Consider the following 16,730-nt stretch of genomic DNA (forward strand, 5'->3'; position numbering starts at 1 on the left):
TGAGGGGAGGAGGGTATAGCTTGGAGGTAGAGTGTGTGCCTAATAGGCACAAGGTACTGGGTTCCATCCCCAGTACCTCCATTTAAAAAACACAAACTACCCCCCACCAAAAAAAGTATACAGTGCATGTCAATTATACCTCAATTTTTTAAAAAACTGGAAGAAAAAAAAAAGAACGATTTGAAAAAAAAATTTTTAATAAATAAATGATACCTGGCATCATTGTTCTAGGCCAGAAGTTTCAAATTGGTAGCCCACAGGCTGTAGAGAGCTGGGACACGAGCATTGTTTGGAATAAACAGCGTTTGTTTGGTTTTTTTTTTGGCTTTTTTTTTTTAGTAAGTTGTCCTCATTTCATGATGGGGGTGCAGATTACACACAAAAATCTGTTTTGTTTTGTCTTGTTTTCTGATTCTCTCGTTAAGTCTTTCTCACTGGTCAAGAACCAGCGGGGACTGAGCAGTGGTTGTTCCCTGTCACATTAAGGCATGAGCTCTCCATTTGCCACAATCCCTACCTTTCCCTAGCGTCTCACACCCAGCCAGACTCCACTCATTTCCATACCCACCTGGCCCAGGTAGGTTCTGATTCTGAGGCCCCTGGCCTGCACGTTTAACCAACGTTTGACAAAACTGAAACGGCCTTCGTACTCACCTTTTGACTGTCTCGGTTCCCCAACTCCTGCCGGCAGGGCTGCATCTTGGTCTCTTTGGCCTCCGGACTCTCCCTGGGGAGGCTGGGCCTCCCTTTGAGCTGCTCTCGCCTCCTCTCTCTGGCTTCCTGCATGACGGACAGGCCCTCTTGGATTCTGACCGGGGGGCCTTTCTCAGAACAGGCCCTCCTGACATCCAGCAGTGACCTTCCCCAGTCCTGTGGGTTGTCACCCCATTGGGCCACACTGCCCTCCTCTCCCCTCCCGAGGGATGTCCTCGGGGCCCCTGTCTTCTGGCCAGCGGGGGAGGACTTGGGCGGCACACAGTCCCCACTGCCTGGATCCCCCCAGCTGGTGGTGGGCTTGGACTCGGCCGGGTGATTCTGGCCCTTTGCACCATGATGTTTACTAGCAAAGGCCTTCTGTTCATCTTCAGCTACTCTCAGACCTTTTTTCCTGGGAACTGCGGGGCCAGAAGAGGCCCCTGGAGACCTCTCAGGGGCAGCTGGGTGCGGCAGAGCCCACAGGGGAGGGCTGAACTTGGTGTCTGTGGGTGTCCCCGGGGTCTCCGCCGGCTGCTTCCCCGAGCCAGGGGTGGAACTGGAGTTTATTTCGGCAAAACTGGCTTGTTTCCGGGGTCCCTCCGCTTCAGGGCCCCCCTTCAGGCTCCTCCGTCTCCAATCCACGGCGCCTTGCTGGCCAGGCCTCTCGGGGTTCGAGCCCATGGCCTCTGCGGGTGGACCCCCCACCCGCTCCTGAGCCTCCCCGGGGCCTCTGGCCGGCTGCCTCTGATACTCGGCCATCAGGGCGTCAATGTCGAGGACGCTGGACCTGTAGCCATCTTTGATTTTACCCGGAAATGTCTCGCTGACCACCTCCGTCTTCCTTCTGATGAGGACATCACTGGCTCTGGGGCGACTTTTAAAAGCTGGGGGCGTCTTGGGGGCACTGCTGGGGGGTGTCCTGTTCCCACTCTCCTTCCAATCGCTGTGGAAACCAGTGCCATCACCCAGTCCCCGGTGAACCCATAAAGCACTGGTATCGGTGATCCTTTCACTGGAAGGATCCAGAATCCTGTCCCCAAGAGGTACTGGGAGGTCTGCCGGCCTCTTTGGACTCTTTGGAAAGCTTGCATTGTCGTGCTCTCTGCCCTGGGCCCGGTTTTTACTGCCCACGGCCTCCAGTGGCTCTCCGTGGTTAAGAGAAACCAAAGTAGATGTTAAAGGATGAGGCAATGGAGGTGTGGCTATTTTTCTGGAATATTCCGCCGTGTTTTCAGGCCCGGGCTTAACAACGCTCTTTGCTTTTTGGGTGTCAGGAATCTGGTAAGTCACTGCAAAAAACGTCGCCTTGGGCTCCCCAGAGGACCCTTGCTTTGCCGCTGGAAAAGCCCAGTCCTGTGAAACACCAGGCTTCACCTGCTGGGTCTCCGCCCTAGTGTGGGGGGGTGGGGGGGTTCTTAAGGCACCTGCGGTGGGGCTCAAGTAATCTGTCCGTCTCTGCTCTGCCTTTGAAGAGTGCTCTGGGGCCAGGAAGCTGAATTCGTCAAACTTCACGTCGTGGGGTAAAGTCCGCCGCCTCCACCTCTCCAATCTCTGGTCCCCGGGACTCACCTTCCGCATCCTGGCTTCCGGCCTCGGTTCACCCTGGCCGGCGGCCACAGCGAGGGGCCCCTTCTGCACCAGTGCGTCCGGGTGTGGCCGGGCTCTGGAGTCAGAGGGCTCGCCCTTAGCCCTGGAGGGAGGCCCCAGAGGGCACTCGCAGGGGGCACCCCTCTCTCCCGGCTTGATTCCGGCCCCTTCGGTCCCCTGGTGCTGGGCCTCCCGGATGGCAGCCTGGATGGTCCTCACAGAGGTGGCCTCGGGGCTCGGTTCCGAGCCTCTCTCTTCACTGACCACCACGGTGGCTTTCTGCCAGCTCGAAGTCGCCCCACCTGTCCACCTGGGTGACAGGCAATTGCCTCCAAATGTGTCCTTTGGCTCTCGGGGGGATTCAGGCTTTGGCCCACTGACCTCACGCGTCCCTCGAGCTTCCCAAATCAAACTCGCCCTTTGGACGGAGCCCACCTGGCCTTCCAGCCTGCACTCGGGGTCAGCGGGGGTGACCTCGCGGGACAGCGAGAGCCGAGACCTGCTGCTCCGGAGCGTCACCGCCTTCTCCTCCGGCGCCCTGGGGACGGCCTCACTGTGCGCGCGCTCCCCCACCGCGTGCACGATGTCGTACTTGGGCTCGACCCTCTGCGACGCGGGAGGGCTTTCCGAGCTCTGGTGGAAGGGGCTGTTACTGCCCTTTTCGCCCAAAGGGCATTTTTCCAGGAGGGAGGACGTGCGATGCTGTTTGGGCTCACCATTGGAGAAGGTGGTTCGCCTCGATGTCTCGGGGTCGGGATTTTCAAACCACTCCCTCTTCAGGTATGTCGTCTGGGGCAAAGAGTTTCTCCCTTGGAGCCTGGATCTGAGCTCCAAGAGATCGGCCACGTCCCTGGGGGTCGTGGCCAAGGGACAGCATCCTGACTGGTCAGCCACGGTGTGTTTCTCCACACGATGCTCATACACCGTGGCCCACACGGTCTGGAAGCTTCGATCGTCTTCTGGAGTGCCGTCGGAAGGGCTCAGAGCCCCCACCACGCTTTCACCCCGACAGCCGTCGGGCACTTGGTTAGAACTGTCTTTCCGCTCCGTCTGCCTGGGCTTCTCCTGGGGCGTCTCAGGCTTCCAGGGGCTTCTTGGGACAGATGCTGCGTCCACATCATGCCCTTCCTTTTGCTGGGAAAGCAAAAAAGAAAGAAAGAGAAAGAAAGAAACAATCCAGTTGAAGTTAAAGGATTTGAAATGGAAAGGAAGCAGGGAGGAGATTGAAAGGTGGCTTTTCAAATCGCAGCAGTGAGATACTATAAAATTTTAGAGACTGAACACAGCCAGTGTGAGTGAGGATGTGGGGAAACGGACACTCTCAGACACAGCTGCAGAGAAGATAAGTGGGCATGACTCTTGGGCAATTCAGTGTGTCTGTCATGATTTTAAGATACTCATTGCCTTTTATCTGGCCAGTTTCCACCCAGGATTCCTTCTTTGCCCATGTGCACAAGTCTATGTGAACAAGAACGTTCATATAACACTGTTTGTGAAACAAAAGAACACAGGAACAACCTAAATGCCCATCTGAAGGGTACTGGCTAAGTAAATTCTGATGTATCCAAACAACTGAATACTACACAGGCACTTGGACCCATGGCAGGGGCGGGTCCTCATGTTGTGACATCTAAGCACAGATAAAATGTTGTTGTGTTGAGGTGGGAGAAAAGCAGACTGTATTTTTATAATAAAATACCATTTTAAAAAATGTACGTGTGTGTGCATGTGTATCTACAAATATACATGTAGATAAACAGTGGAAAAGACATAAATCAAACTATGAGCAAGGGAGTGAGGGTGGGAAGAAGGAATGAGGACGAAAACATCATCTTTTAAACTTACACTTCAGTTCTGTTTGATTTTTATAATATGCATGCATTTTCACTTAGTCCTTTTCTAATCTTTCTTTTTTTCTGTTAGAGATAAGTCTACTTCAGTAAGTTAAATAAAGACTTAACCAAATGACCCATCAATTCCATTGCTGAGTATACACCCAAAAGAACTGAAAACAGGTGTTCAGACAAAAACTTGTATACCAATGTCCACAGCAGCATTATTTGCAGTAGCCAGAGGCGGAAACTCAAGTGTCCATTGATGGATGAATGGATAAACAAAATGTGGTATACCTGTGCAGTGGAATATTATTCAGCCATAAAAAAGACTAAAACACTGATACATGCTCTAATATGGATGAAACTTGAAAACATTATGCAAAGTGAAAGAAGGTAGACACAAAAAGCCACATATTATATGATTCCACTTATATGGAATGTCCAGAACAGGCAAGTCTATAGAGACATAAAGTAGATGTGTGGTGGCCAGGGGTGGGGGGTGGGAAGTGACTGGGGAAGGGGTTACCATTTTGGGGTGATGAAAAATTCCGGAACTAAAGAGTGGTGGTGATGGTTGCACAACATTGAGAATCTCCTTAATGCCAAGGAATTGTTTGTTTTAAAATCGTTACAAAGCAGGCAGGGCCACAGTTCACTAATCTCTACTTTAGATGATGGAATGCCATTAAAGACTTTTAAAAACATATTGATTTAAATTTTTTGTTTACATTTTATTACATAAATTTTGAGTGATATATGAATCCATTCTCATTGTACAAGGACCTAAACAACACAGACAAAGCTCAAGTCCTTTTCTGCCCTCATTCAAATATCAAATACCAGTTCCCTTCCCAGATAACAACTGTTATCAATGGGGAATGGATCTGGGAAGAACTTTCCAGAACTATCTTCTTGCAAACGTGTGTGTGTATTTTTCTAAGTGTGTGTGTGCGTGTGTATACACACATAGCTTGTTTTTTAAATCAAAATATATATATTTATTGTTCTTAAAAAATAGTTTAAAAGGTATATTTTATGTTACGTGTATTTTACCACAATGGAAAAAAAAATCACCAAAAGAAAAGGCTATTTATAGAGATGAACTCTCATGATAATTAAAGCAAGGGTTTCTTTATTAACTCTTCATTTTTTGGAAAAATTTTCAACATATATGAAATTACAGATTAGAATAATAAATTTGCTAGAAAGAAAAAAATAAATATCATTAAAAGTAAAAAAAAAAAATGGGGGGGAGGGTGTAGCTCCGTGGTAGAGTGCGTGCTTAGCATGCACGAGGTCCTGAGCTCAATCCCCAGTACATCCATTAAAAAATAATAAATAAATAAATAAACCTAATTCCCTTCCCTCCCCCCCGGAAAAAAGAGTGAAAAAATAAATAAAAGAATAAAAGAATAAGATCGGCTCAACCCATCCCCTGGATTCAATGACAATCATTTTGCCCCGCTTGCTTCAGGAAGCCTTTTGTGTTCCTGCGGTTGTTGCCACCATGGTATCTTAAGGTGACTTTGAGGAGTTTTACTTTAACGGGCCCCTCTCCTGTCCATCTTTAAAGACATGCTTCAGAAGGTCCAAGGATAAATACAGGGCAAACTGCCCGGCCCAGGAGTGGTGGGCCCTGCTGTTCAGAGCCGGCTCACCTTGGTTGGGGATTTATGATGGAAGGGGTTCAGACGGGCTTGCAACCAAGCCCTCATGTCTAAAACTCTACCTAAGTTTCTTAAAAAGTGAAACCGTATGATCCAGCCATTCCACTCCTAAGTGTTTAGCCACGAGAAAAGAGAACAGATGGTCAAAGAAGCTTTATTTGCAATGGCCCCCAAACTGGAAACATCCCAAATGTCCATCAAAGGGTGAATGGATAAGCAAATGATCGGTAACCGTACAATGGGATACCACCCTGCAGTAAAAAGGGGTGGACTGTTGATCATGTGTGACCACACTCATGAAGCTCAAATTATTCCGAGTGAAAGAAGTCAGACCAAAAAAAACAGCAGTGGCTCCATTTACATAAAAATCTAGAAAATGCAAATGAATCTGTAGTAACTGAAAGCAGGTCAGTTGCTTGAGGGGAGGAGGGGGCAGGCAGGGGGATCGCCAAGAACAATTTGCCTGTGCTGGAAATGTTCGTTACCTTTATTGAGATGACAGTTTCAACAGGTGTACACACCTGTCAAAGCTCACCTGCTTAGACACTTTAAATAAGTCCAGTCAATTATACCTCAGTAAAGCCGTTTCAGAAGAATTAAAACTACAGAAACCATCAACCACAAACCAATTATATGTAGATGTTAGGAGCTTTTTTCTCTCTATTAAACAGACTAAATGAAAATACCTTTTAAGAAATTGAATTGCTGGGGATTTTCGTCCTTTTTCTGCTGCTAGGTGGACAAATCAGGGCGGAGAAAAAAGCAGGGACCATTATGGGAGAGACTGAGGGGGTTTCTATGAACATTTTTTAACTCTTAGTAATTTCTTAATAAAGCAAACAGTCTTACATAGGAAAGCCATGTCCCTCCTCCTATGAGCACAGAAAAAAATAAATTCCTAACTATTATATTTGCAAACCGTATTTAACCCCAGGGGACAGGAATCACAGCCCATTATGCTGGAAGGGACTTCACAAGTCCCAACATTAGAGGAAAAAAATGTTTATGGTTTATGAGACGATTCTGATTCTTTCCTAGGTCCTGTAGATCATGAAAGTATAACTTCCCACTGGAAAATAAAAGATGTACCCGGCAGCGCCTCACCTTGTCTCTAGGTTCCTTCGGAAGCTCACCGCTCAGCTCTGAGCTCTTCTCATATTTGACTTCATTGCTCGAAGCTGCACTTGAAAACCTGGCACAGAGATCCGAGTTACTTGCACAGGGCTGGAAGCTGCGACTCCCTCCAGCCCACACCCCGTAACTAGCTCAGGAACATCAAAGAAACACTGTCCAGTTTCCTTTGAGAAGGGGCATGTCTTTGCCAGTTGCCAAATCTCTCGGGCCCGGTGGAGACAGCTTACCTTAAACACAGCATCATCCAGGGAGCAGAAGCCCCAGGCTTGGGTGAAGAGACCTGGGTGCTAGTCCCCCAGCTCTGCTGCCTCCCCACTGAGGGAGCTTGGGTCAGGCTTGTGACATCACCTGAGCCTCTGTCTCCTCATCTATAAAACGGGGATAATTAACACCTCCCCATAGTCTGTTGTAGGGCGGATGAGAGGCTACCCAAAGCCCTAATAGCTACATGAGGGTGTTTGGAGAAGAGTGAAGATGACCCGGGATGGATAATTAATGGTTGCAACAGCCAGGCGCAACAGCCCGACTGCAGACCGACCATGGGACCATGGACTCAGGGGCAGTGGGGAGTCAGGGAATGTGTGGGGGCACGGGCGTGTCTCTGCCTCTCTGGATGACCTTGGCCCAGTCATTGTCCCTCTATGGGCCTGATTCCCCACTGTAAAGGGGATGAAGGAGAAAGGGGAGTTCTGGAGCTAGAATTTTTCCATCTCTAAAGAGTTCTCAAGGGTAGATGCCCAAAGATTAGCTCGGGGGAGGTGAGAGAAATCAAACCCCTTAAAGCTGACCCACATGTAGCAGTCCAAGGTCTGCCTTCTGGGAGGCGTGAGCATGAGCTGTTTCTAAACTCCAAGCCTCTGTTTTCCCATCTGTCTTATGGGAATAACCCAGGGCACTAGGGGTGGTGTAGGGTGTGGGGGAGGCCCCTTTCTTTGTTTTCTGAATTCAGGGGTTCTCAAGCCTGACTGCACATGAAAATCGCCTGGGAAGCTTTTAAAAAACTACCAAGATCTGAGCCCCTCCCCAGATCAAGTGAATCAGAATCTCTTGGGGTAGGTCATTTTTCCGGGTCATTCTAAATGCCGGGAACCACTGGTCTAACCCTGGCCGAGCTGGTTGCCCTGGTTCCCAGGGCCGGGAGGGCAGTCTGCCCAGAGGTCCCGCCCCCTGGAAGCTCCCTCCCAGCCAAAGTATGTCAGCGGCATGTACGCTATTAACGAGTTGGTGGGCACGCCTGGTGCCATCTCCCTGTCGTAGCTGGGAAGCCACTTGCGGAAAAACAAAGACAGGGATGTCAGAGGCCAGGCCAAGCTTAAAGAATCATCATTAACCAACAGGATTAATCGTATCATATTGAAGGCTTCCCTTGGGTCAAGTGATTTCCAGCACTACCTCTTTTGAGTCTTTGCCTTAATCCTTTAAGGCAGGTCTGAGCATCAGCTCCGTCTTGGAGATGAAGAAACTGAGGCTTCAGAGGGGAAGTGACATGCCCAGGTTATCACCACCCATCTGATCTTATTTTTTGGGTCATTCATGGAGGTTTCAGCCACATATTCAGTGTCCTCAGACTTTAGGAAAGGAAAGTTTAGCTACAGAGACAGGCTGAGCTGGAATTACACCGGGCTCCCTACTTCCTCGCGACCCTTCACCTTTCCTGTCCACATCTGTGAGATGGGCACGCTACCTTCCCCTGTAAAGCGCAAAGTGGGGAAGGGACGAATGGAGCTCCCGGCCTGGCTGTGGGCACATACCTCAGCTTCCCCATCTGACAAATGGGAGCAAATGTCACTTCCTCTTGGGGCTGTGGGTAAATCACCAGGTAAGCCTGGCACCCTGCAGTTTCCTTTCCCAAGGGGTCTCTAGTGGGCGGGCTGAGGCTCTCCAGGGCTAGGGGAAGCCTGTGGAATATTCCCACTTACAGTTTGGTCAAATCCGCTGACAGTGGCCGCGCCTGGACCGCCCTCCTCCTGATCTCCAGCTTCGCTTCTGAGCTCTCAACAGCCCAGCCTTTGATCCGTTCCTGGACGCTCACACCTGCTCTCTCTGACTGTGGTGCGGCCAGTGGGGACTCAGGGGTGGCTGGTGGGGGTTCGGACCCTGCTGCCAAGGCTGAGGCACTCTCCTCCCCCAACAGGCTGACGCGCTTCTTCAAGCCACCCCTGGGGGGCCTCTCTCCCCCTGCCCAGATGTCCCCATCAGCCCCTCTGCTCTTGATCTCAGCAATGTCTTGGCCTTTTCCAGGCTTGGGTGGAGGGGACTCGGGGACCCTGGGGGCCTCCTCCGGCTCCCCGTCCAGCTTGGCTTTCTCTTCCCCGAGATTCCGGTCATCTGTGGGGCTGACCTTGGCTGAGCCCCCGGCAGTTTGGAGGCTGCCTGTGTTCACCTGCTTAAGGAGCATCTTCTCCTTCCGTTCCTGGATCTTCCTGGCCACCTGCAGGAAGTCGGAATCTTGGTCGTGAAGAGGAGCCTCTGCTTTGACCAAACACTCGAAGTCCACTTTGGGCTCCGGGTCGGGCCTCTCCGGCCCCCATCGCTGGGCAGGGGTCCCTGTCGTGGCCTCATCCACCACCCTCCTTTGCAAGGCCTCTCTACTCTCAAACCGGGCCGTGAGGTCCACAGACAGAGGCCTGGGCCTCCTCCTCATCCATGTCTTCTCAGGCGGGGTGGGGGGCACCTTCCCCATCGCAGCTGCCCCGCCCGGGCCTGGCCTCTGAGGCTGAATAGACTCGATGAAAATGGCTGACACCGGCCTTCTCTTCAGGCGTGGCCTGGGCTCCACAGAGGGGCTGCCCGCGTCCTCCACGCTGCTGGCCTTTGACAGAGGCTCCTTTGGGCCTGTATCCTCTTGGGTGGCCACTGGCCTCCTGTCCTGAGACAGGGAGGCTGGTCGGGGAAGGGACCCTGCAGGCTTTCGGGCCGGCAGGGCAGGCTTGGTGGCCACCTCAGGCCGGGAGCCCGAAGGGGGCCCCTGGGACACACCTGCGTCGGCCTCCTGAGCCCCCTGGCTGACCCCTTTCCCCAGGGTGGGGCCGGCTTTGGTGGTTTCAAAGAGAATCACGGTGCTGGGGCTGGGGCTGGGCCGTGCAACCGCGGCCTTGTCAAACAGAGACGAGCCTCGCAGGCTGCCCCCGCTGCCCCCCTCCTGCCCCACCAAGCCAGGCATCTCGTCCAGATCCGGCCCCTCTGTGTCCTGGGAGAGCCCCCTGGTCAGAGAGGGTCTGGTCGGGCTGGGCCACGGGGGTATCACCACATCCGCGGCCTTCTCCCTGGAGAAGGGTTTGGGGGCAAGTCTCGGCAGGGGCAGTAAGCGGACGGGGCTCCTGAGGGGGCTTTTTCCTTCCAACAGCAGTGCCGAGGGGGCCCTGGCGGGGTCGCCAGCCTGGCGGAAGTAGGTCCGAGTCAGGGTCTCCTCCTTGGAGAGCTCACCCAGGCCGGGCACTCCTGTCAGAGGACTGAGGGAGCCAACCTCCACGCGAGTTGCCATGGTTACGGTTGTGGCTCCATGGGGAATAAGAATATCGGAGATGGAGAAGCAACCACTAAAAAAAAAAAAAAAAAAAGTAAATTTAAGATTTAAGATTCAGTTAGTGCCTGGGTTGAAAGCAGAGATTTGGGGAAATGGGATCAAGAGACCAGAGCCCTGGGTCTGGTCAGTAGCTCCCCACTGCCTTCACCGGGCAAGCCTGGGCCAGTCTCTCCGCCCCTCAGCTCTGGGCAAGGGCAGTGGACTAAATGGCCCGATTTTGAAGTTCACTCCAGCTCAAAGGATACGGAAAAGGTGCCAACATTCTCCAGGGCTCTCCTGGCTCCCCTAATCCCAAGGCCAGCCTTTAGTGTAAAAAGTGATGATGTCTGCTGTACAGGTACGGAAACCAGCTCAGAGAGGCCAAGTAACTGGCTCGAAGTCACTCAGGGAATAAGAGGCAAAGTTGGGATTCGAACCCAGGTCGGACTCCAAACTCACACGATGCAGTCCGGCATGAGCCCCAGCGAGAGTCCTGCCACCTGCAGTATTTCCCTGTTTCAGAGCCTGCCAGAGTCAGGCGTCCCAGCCTTGTCACCACCCACTGGTGAGTGCCAAGCACAGAGAGGTTATGTGACCAGCCCCAGCTCACACAGCCACTGGAAGCTGGTGTTCCCAAGGTCACAAAGTTGATCACCGTCCCTTATCTCTCCCCTCCCCAGTCCTTCCAGAAGCCTTAAAAAAAAAAAAAAAAAAAAAAAAAGCCCTCCCTCCTCATTTTTCACTCCACCTGCTGTTATTATGTGTTTGCTTTTGGGTTCTTTTCGGTTGAATGCCGAAAACATGCTGGCTGCCTTCGCAGTCTTAGTACGAAGAGGAACAGCTAACGGGGAGAGCTGACCATGGGCGAGGACTCCGGCAAGCCAAGCGCGTCCCACGTTTTACAAATCACATCCTCCTTACAACCTTGTGGGGGTGGGGCATGTGATTATCAGCCCCAGTTTTGCAGCAGCTCAGGCAGAAGCCCCTGGTTCATCCAGCCGTGAGCTCTGCTCTCTCAAAGCAGGAGAGCTCTCCTTTCTCATTCATCCTCCCACAACCCCAAGAGGCAGGGATTCTCGTGATCTCCGCTATGGAGATGAAGGGAAAGGGCCCAGAGAGGTCGCCTGACTTGCCAGCCATCACACAGCCTGAAACTCCATCTCAAGTCCTGGACCCATTCAACTCTGCCTTTTAAAAAATCGTGTCTTATTCCTTTCCGGTCTTCCAAAGTGCCAGACAAGTTGCTGTTCGTGATTCCTTCCCTGACCTTGGCTCCAAGCTCACATCAGTGTTCTCTTTCCCCACAGAACTGCCCCCAGCCTGCACCTGTCTAGATGCACTAAAAGTGGAAGGTACTTTAGTTCCACGCAAGCCTCCCGCTTCCCTTCCGGGGGCCCCACCCTGCTGCCCCCGGCTCTGACTCACTCAGCAGCCTGCAGGAAAGAAAGGCAGACAGATTTTTTGATATTTTCTCTTCCTTATACGCTCGATGGTGCTAAACAGATTCCTTCTCCTCAAAGCGGAGAACACTGTCTAGACAGGGTGACAGGCAGAAGAGAGGGAAAGAAATGGAGACTCGGAAAATCAGAGAATTGGGAGGAACTGCCTGCAATGATGGGGCGGAGTTCTAAGGGTCCTGCCCCAAATCACAATTGTTTACTGTTAGAGCCAGTCCCCATGACCTCTGGGAACCCTGCTCTGGGACATGGATGTAGCCTGAACATGAGACACAGGACAAGAACAGGATGCAAAAAACAGAGAGAAAATTCCCTGGCGGAACCCGCAGGAGCCCTGCACCCCCTGGACCTTCCAGCCCCACTTACCCGAGCTGGCAGGTCCTGGCTGGGAACGCGTGACCACCGGGGGAAAGCCAGGAGTACCACGTCCCATGGCAAACCGGGCTGTCTGCACACTCCCGCGGCAGAAGCCGGCGGGGGAGGGGAGGCTCGTCCTAGCAGGCTGAGTTTCGGCAGGTCTGGGGAGACACAGGGCGACAGCCTCGGTTCCGGAGTTCTGGCAGTATGTGCACAGACGGCGCAAAAGCTTTTGAGCTCCAACTGCATCTGCTGGCATCTCCTCCAGCTTGTAAAACTCACGCCTCTCTTGGCTTTTCAGTACTGCAGCCTTACAGAGACACGTGGGCATCCAGGGTGCTGAGCCACAGTAGGTGCTCAGTTAAAATCTCCCCTGTCTTTCTGATACATGTTTCTTGAGCACCTGCCAGGTGCACAAGGATGAGTAAGAAATATCCCCTGCATTCGGGGAATCCAGAATCTTGTGTGAGAAACACATGCACAGGTAATGACAACCCGGGGCAATAAACATCGTGGTTTATAAAGGGGGACACGGGAGCAGAGGAAAAGGAGGGTTAACTGCCTGGAATTGGGAGTGGTGGTCCCGGAAGGCTTCCTTGGCTTAGAGGGAGGTAACTCCTGAACACTCAAGGAGCTGGCTAACTTGAGAGCCGTTTCTCCAGCACTATTGGGACACTGCACCTCTTGGAGGTCCTCAAACACCACCACAGGGCCCTTTCACGTGCTGTTCCTGTTCCCTGGGATACCCCTGTCGCTACGCACAGACACAGGTTCACCCCTAAGATCACAGTTCAGACACAGCAGCCCCTCTCCAGCCCAGTACAACCTCCCTCTTAAACATCCACGGAGACACACAGACACTCTGCCAGACTCATCACAGCCATACAGTTACATTTCCTAGTGCACGACCCCTCATTTCTCATCAATGGTAAGCCCCCAGAGGGCACCCTGAATCGCCAGGAACCAGCACAGAGGCCTGGCAGCTGACAGCACCAAACACGTAATAATTGAGTGAATAAATAAACGAAGGAAGAAATATTCTCTTGGCCCCTCTAAGATTCTGAAAAAGCATAGGGGTCCCGAGTTCATGGGACCTAGGACGTAAGATGCGTCAGTTCCTCTGGCTCTGGCCGGTTCTGGCACGGCCGTAGGTCAACGGCTACTGAATGACAGAACCAAAGAGCTGTGAAGAGCTCAGCTGGACGCTGGACCTGCGGACCTCGCCTGACCACAGGGAGGCGTTCCACCGCCCGGGACACCCACTGTCAGACACCTGCTGGGACCACATGAACCCGACTTGGTCACACCAGCTCATCTGCCCAAAGGTGCCGGGAAGGAATGCTTCTCTGTACAGCCACGCCTGGGAGGAACCACCGAGAGCAATGTGGCTGAATCATGATCGACGGTTCACAAATATCGCCCCACTTCGAGATCCCTGAACCCATCTCAGCGGCTACACTGCAAAGGGAAAGGAAAAGGAGAAAGAAGGCTCTGGGTCCATACCCCTCTTAATCAGAACGGTGTCTCTGTTATCTGTAATCCCCTTTCTATCTTGGGCTCCCTCTTGAGTTTCCATTTAAAATGTCAGGCAGATGCCTGGTATAGAAACATGGTTGCGTGAGCGAATCAGTGAATGGATGAACGAGCCAATGAACAACGCGGGGGATAAAAAGGGTTAAACCACCATCGTGGACAGCTAAGTATTTTGCAGTCTTTCCCAAACCTAGAAACCCCTGATTCTCAGGTTTTCCTTTTAACCTGTTGTAAAATCCAAGGAAACCCGATGGAAACCTAAACCTCACTTTAAATGCATCACATACATTACGCTTAATTTGAGAAATGTTAGTCTCTTCCAAAACATTGCAGAAGCCCACTTACGCAGAGGACAGATGCTGTTTATTCTTTGGGTGGCCTCGCTCGTTCTTTTTAAATGTATTAGCACGGCGGCCAAAGGCAGGTAAACAAGAGCTCCCTGAAGAAAGCAGGCGTGTCAAGTGGGCGCCGTGTCTGGTTTTACCGACAAATCATCCAGGAGGTCGGCACGGGTGGGGCAGGGAAGGACAGGGAGCAAGGCTGATCTGGGGGAGAGGTCAGGAGGCTGCGGTGGACCAGGAGACAGAGGGTGTGCGGGTAGAGGTGGGGGGTGGCAACGGGTGTACCTCTGCTGTCGCTGAACCTGCCAAGTCTACAGGCTTGATCTCCCCGAATTGATGTGCAGAGTTTGAAATTCCCATTTCCTGCAATTTCCTGCAGAGGAAACCATGTTCCTGGGAACTGAGTCACCAAGACCGACAGTTGCTGAAATTAGACAGGATTTCGTTCAAGAGCCTTCATTCATCCGTCCTTCTGACCTTCCTTCTACGAGCCAGGCTCCGTGCTGGATGCTGGGGCGCAGCCGTGGAGGCTCGCGGGGAATCCGAGAGGACCTCACGGGGAGAAGGCAGGAGAGGCGCTTCCATTCAGAACCCGTTTGGCAGCCTCTCTCCCCGATTCAGAGGCGTTGATTCATTCTAACAGCTGCTGCCGATATTTCATAATTACACCCCCTAGATCCGATCAGGGGGCCCACCGCCATTCACTCGGCCATCTCTATGTGCCGCTGCCTGGGAATGCCACCATCTGGTGAGGGTGTGTGAGCCAGTCCTGACACCTTCCAGCGCCTTCCGGAACGTGACCTGCGCGCCCGAATCTGCAAATCCACCCCGTGTGGCGCTTGGTGGGAAGGGCCAAGTGTACGCCCAGGTCCCCCCCGGAGAGCAGGGCTGTGGTACACACGCGTGTGCTTCGTCCACCCACAGGTCCCGGATGGAAAGGGCCCAATGTCTAATGTCGCTGGAGTGTGGGCATCCTCCCCCTCCAGCCCCGGGGCTGCGGCCCTAGCTCATTCATTCGTTCACTCACTCATTCATTCATTCGTTCCAACACACAATTATTGAGCACCTACTATATACCAGGCTCAGGGGACATGGCAATGAACAGAACACAAAGAAAGCCCTGTTCCCACGGAGCTGACAATCATGAAGATGGAACAGATGACAAACAGCATAAACACGCAAGAGGCAGAGCACGTCAGGTAAGTGAGTTTCCTGCTGGAGACTCCTCCAATCTCTTCCAGCAGCAGCCGAGTGATTCTCCCATACACAGGTGCCACCATGTCACCCTCCCTGCTCAAAGCCCATGAGCATCTCCCCACTGCCCTCTGAATGAAGATCAAACTTCCTCTCCGAGGCCCGGCAAGATCAGCACCCTCTTTGTCTCTCCAGCTTCAGCCTCATGATTGACACCTCCCCCTCTTTCTGTCTGTCTCTCACATCAGCACGTGAACCCTAGACAGGTCACAAAACTCACTATGCTCTTCCTCACCTTCATGCCTCTACACTGTCATTTCCTACCTCCTGGCTAATCTCTCTGCATCGCTTGGTTCTCAGCTCCAAGTAGCCACCTCCTCCAGGAAGCCTTCCCTGATGCCCCAGGGTGGGTTCAGGAGCCTCTTCTCTGCTCTGGTACCTAACTCCTGGAGCTTTTCCCTAGCCCAGCGTTGATCCCACAGGTGGTGATTGCCTGTTTCCTGCACTAAACTGGGAGCTCCTTGCCCGGAGAGTCCTGGGTCTGGTTCACAGCTGTATCCCCCAGGTCTGATGCTGTACTGTGACATAAAGTCAGTGTGCAAAAAAACACCTCCAAGGAGAGGACCCCTGAGAGAAGAAAACAATAACATCCAATGCAGGCGTGGATGTGGAAAAACTGACACGCTCATCTCCTCCCAGGGACAATGCAAGTTATAAAAGCAATTTGCCAACATTCACTTCAACTGATACTTTGTGAGACCCATCAAGAGTCAGACACCATACTTACTGTGTGACCCTGCACCTTCTACCTTCTCTCATTTAATATTCTCAACAATCTTGTGCTTTTCAAATTATTCCCACCACCTTCTAGAGATGAGGAAGACAAAGCAGATCACACGCTGGTGAGGGGTAGTGAGGGGGCTGAAATCTCTTAACTACAAATCAGGTGTTTTTCCCACATATACCTCCCCCCAGAAACATTCATTTTGGACTCAGGAATCCACTTCTAAAAACGCATCCTATGGAAGGAATCTACGGGAAGAGAAAGCCAGGTACACAAAGATGTTCACTACAGCGTTATTCATCCATGGGCAGCAATAATGCACCCTGGATTTAGGGTGATAATCCTCATTTGAAAAAACACAGGACTCACAAGCCATTTGAAATGTCACAAAAGTTGCAAAAAAAAAATAATGTCAGCAGGTAGACCAGAGCTCTGGTTCCCAGCCTGTCCACAAATGGTACATTAAATGCCTGTGATCAGAAAAGATGGGTTGGTTGCCATGGCTACAACGGCAAAAACCTAGAAATAATCCATATTCTCCATAGAAGGGGAAAGCATCTCACCACATGTAAGGGACTATTCTGCATCTCTTGAAAGTGAGTGGTGGGGGGTCTACACAGGAAAGTGGAAAGAATTTATG

At 51.9% G+C, this 16,730-nt stretch overlaps 1 protein-coding gene across 1 annotated transcript in view; it reads right to left on the reverse strand.

Moving 5' to 3' along the window:
* Positions 1 to 12,517, reverse strand: part of KIAA1671 (KIAA1671 ortholog) — a 115,393-nt gene extending 102,876 nt beyond the window's left edge. The window contains exons 1-4 of the mRNA XM_010992334.3: positions 12,248 to 12,517; positions 8,839 to 10,458; positions 6,890 to 6,977; positions 655 to 3,417 (exon numbers count right to left, since the gene is read on the reverse strand). Coding sequence (XP_010990636.3) covers positions 655 to 3,417; positions 6,890 to 6,977; positions 8,839 to 10,403 — 4,416 coding nt within the window. The 5' untranslated portion in view covers positions 10,404 to 10,458; positions 12,248 to 12,517. The remainder of the gene's footprint in view (positions 1 to 654; positions 3,418 to 6,889; positions 6,978 to 8,838; positions 10,459 to 12,247) is intronic.
* Between the last annotated feature and the right edge of the window lie 4,213 nt (positions 12,518 to 16,730).

The sequence above is a fragment of the Camelus dromedarius genome, chromosome 31 (assembly GCF_036321535.1).
Source record: "Camelus dromedarius isolate mCamDro1 chromosome 31, mCamDro1.pat, whole genome shotgun sequence".
Classification (NCBI taxonomy): domain Eukaryota; kingdom Metazoa; phylum Chordata; class Mammalia; order Artiodactyla; family Camelidae; genus Camelus; species Camelus dromedarius.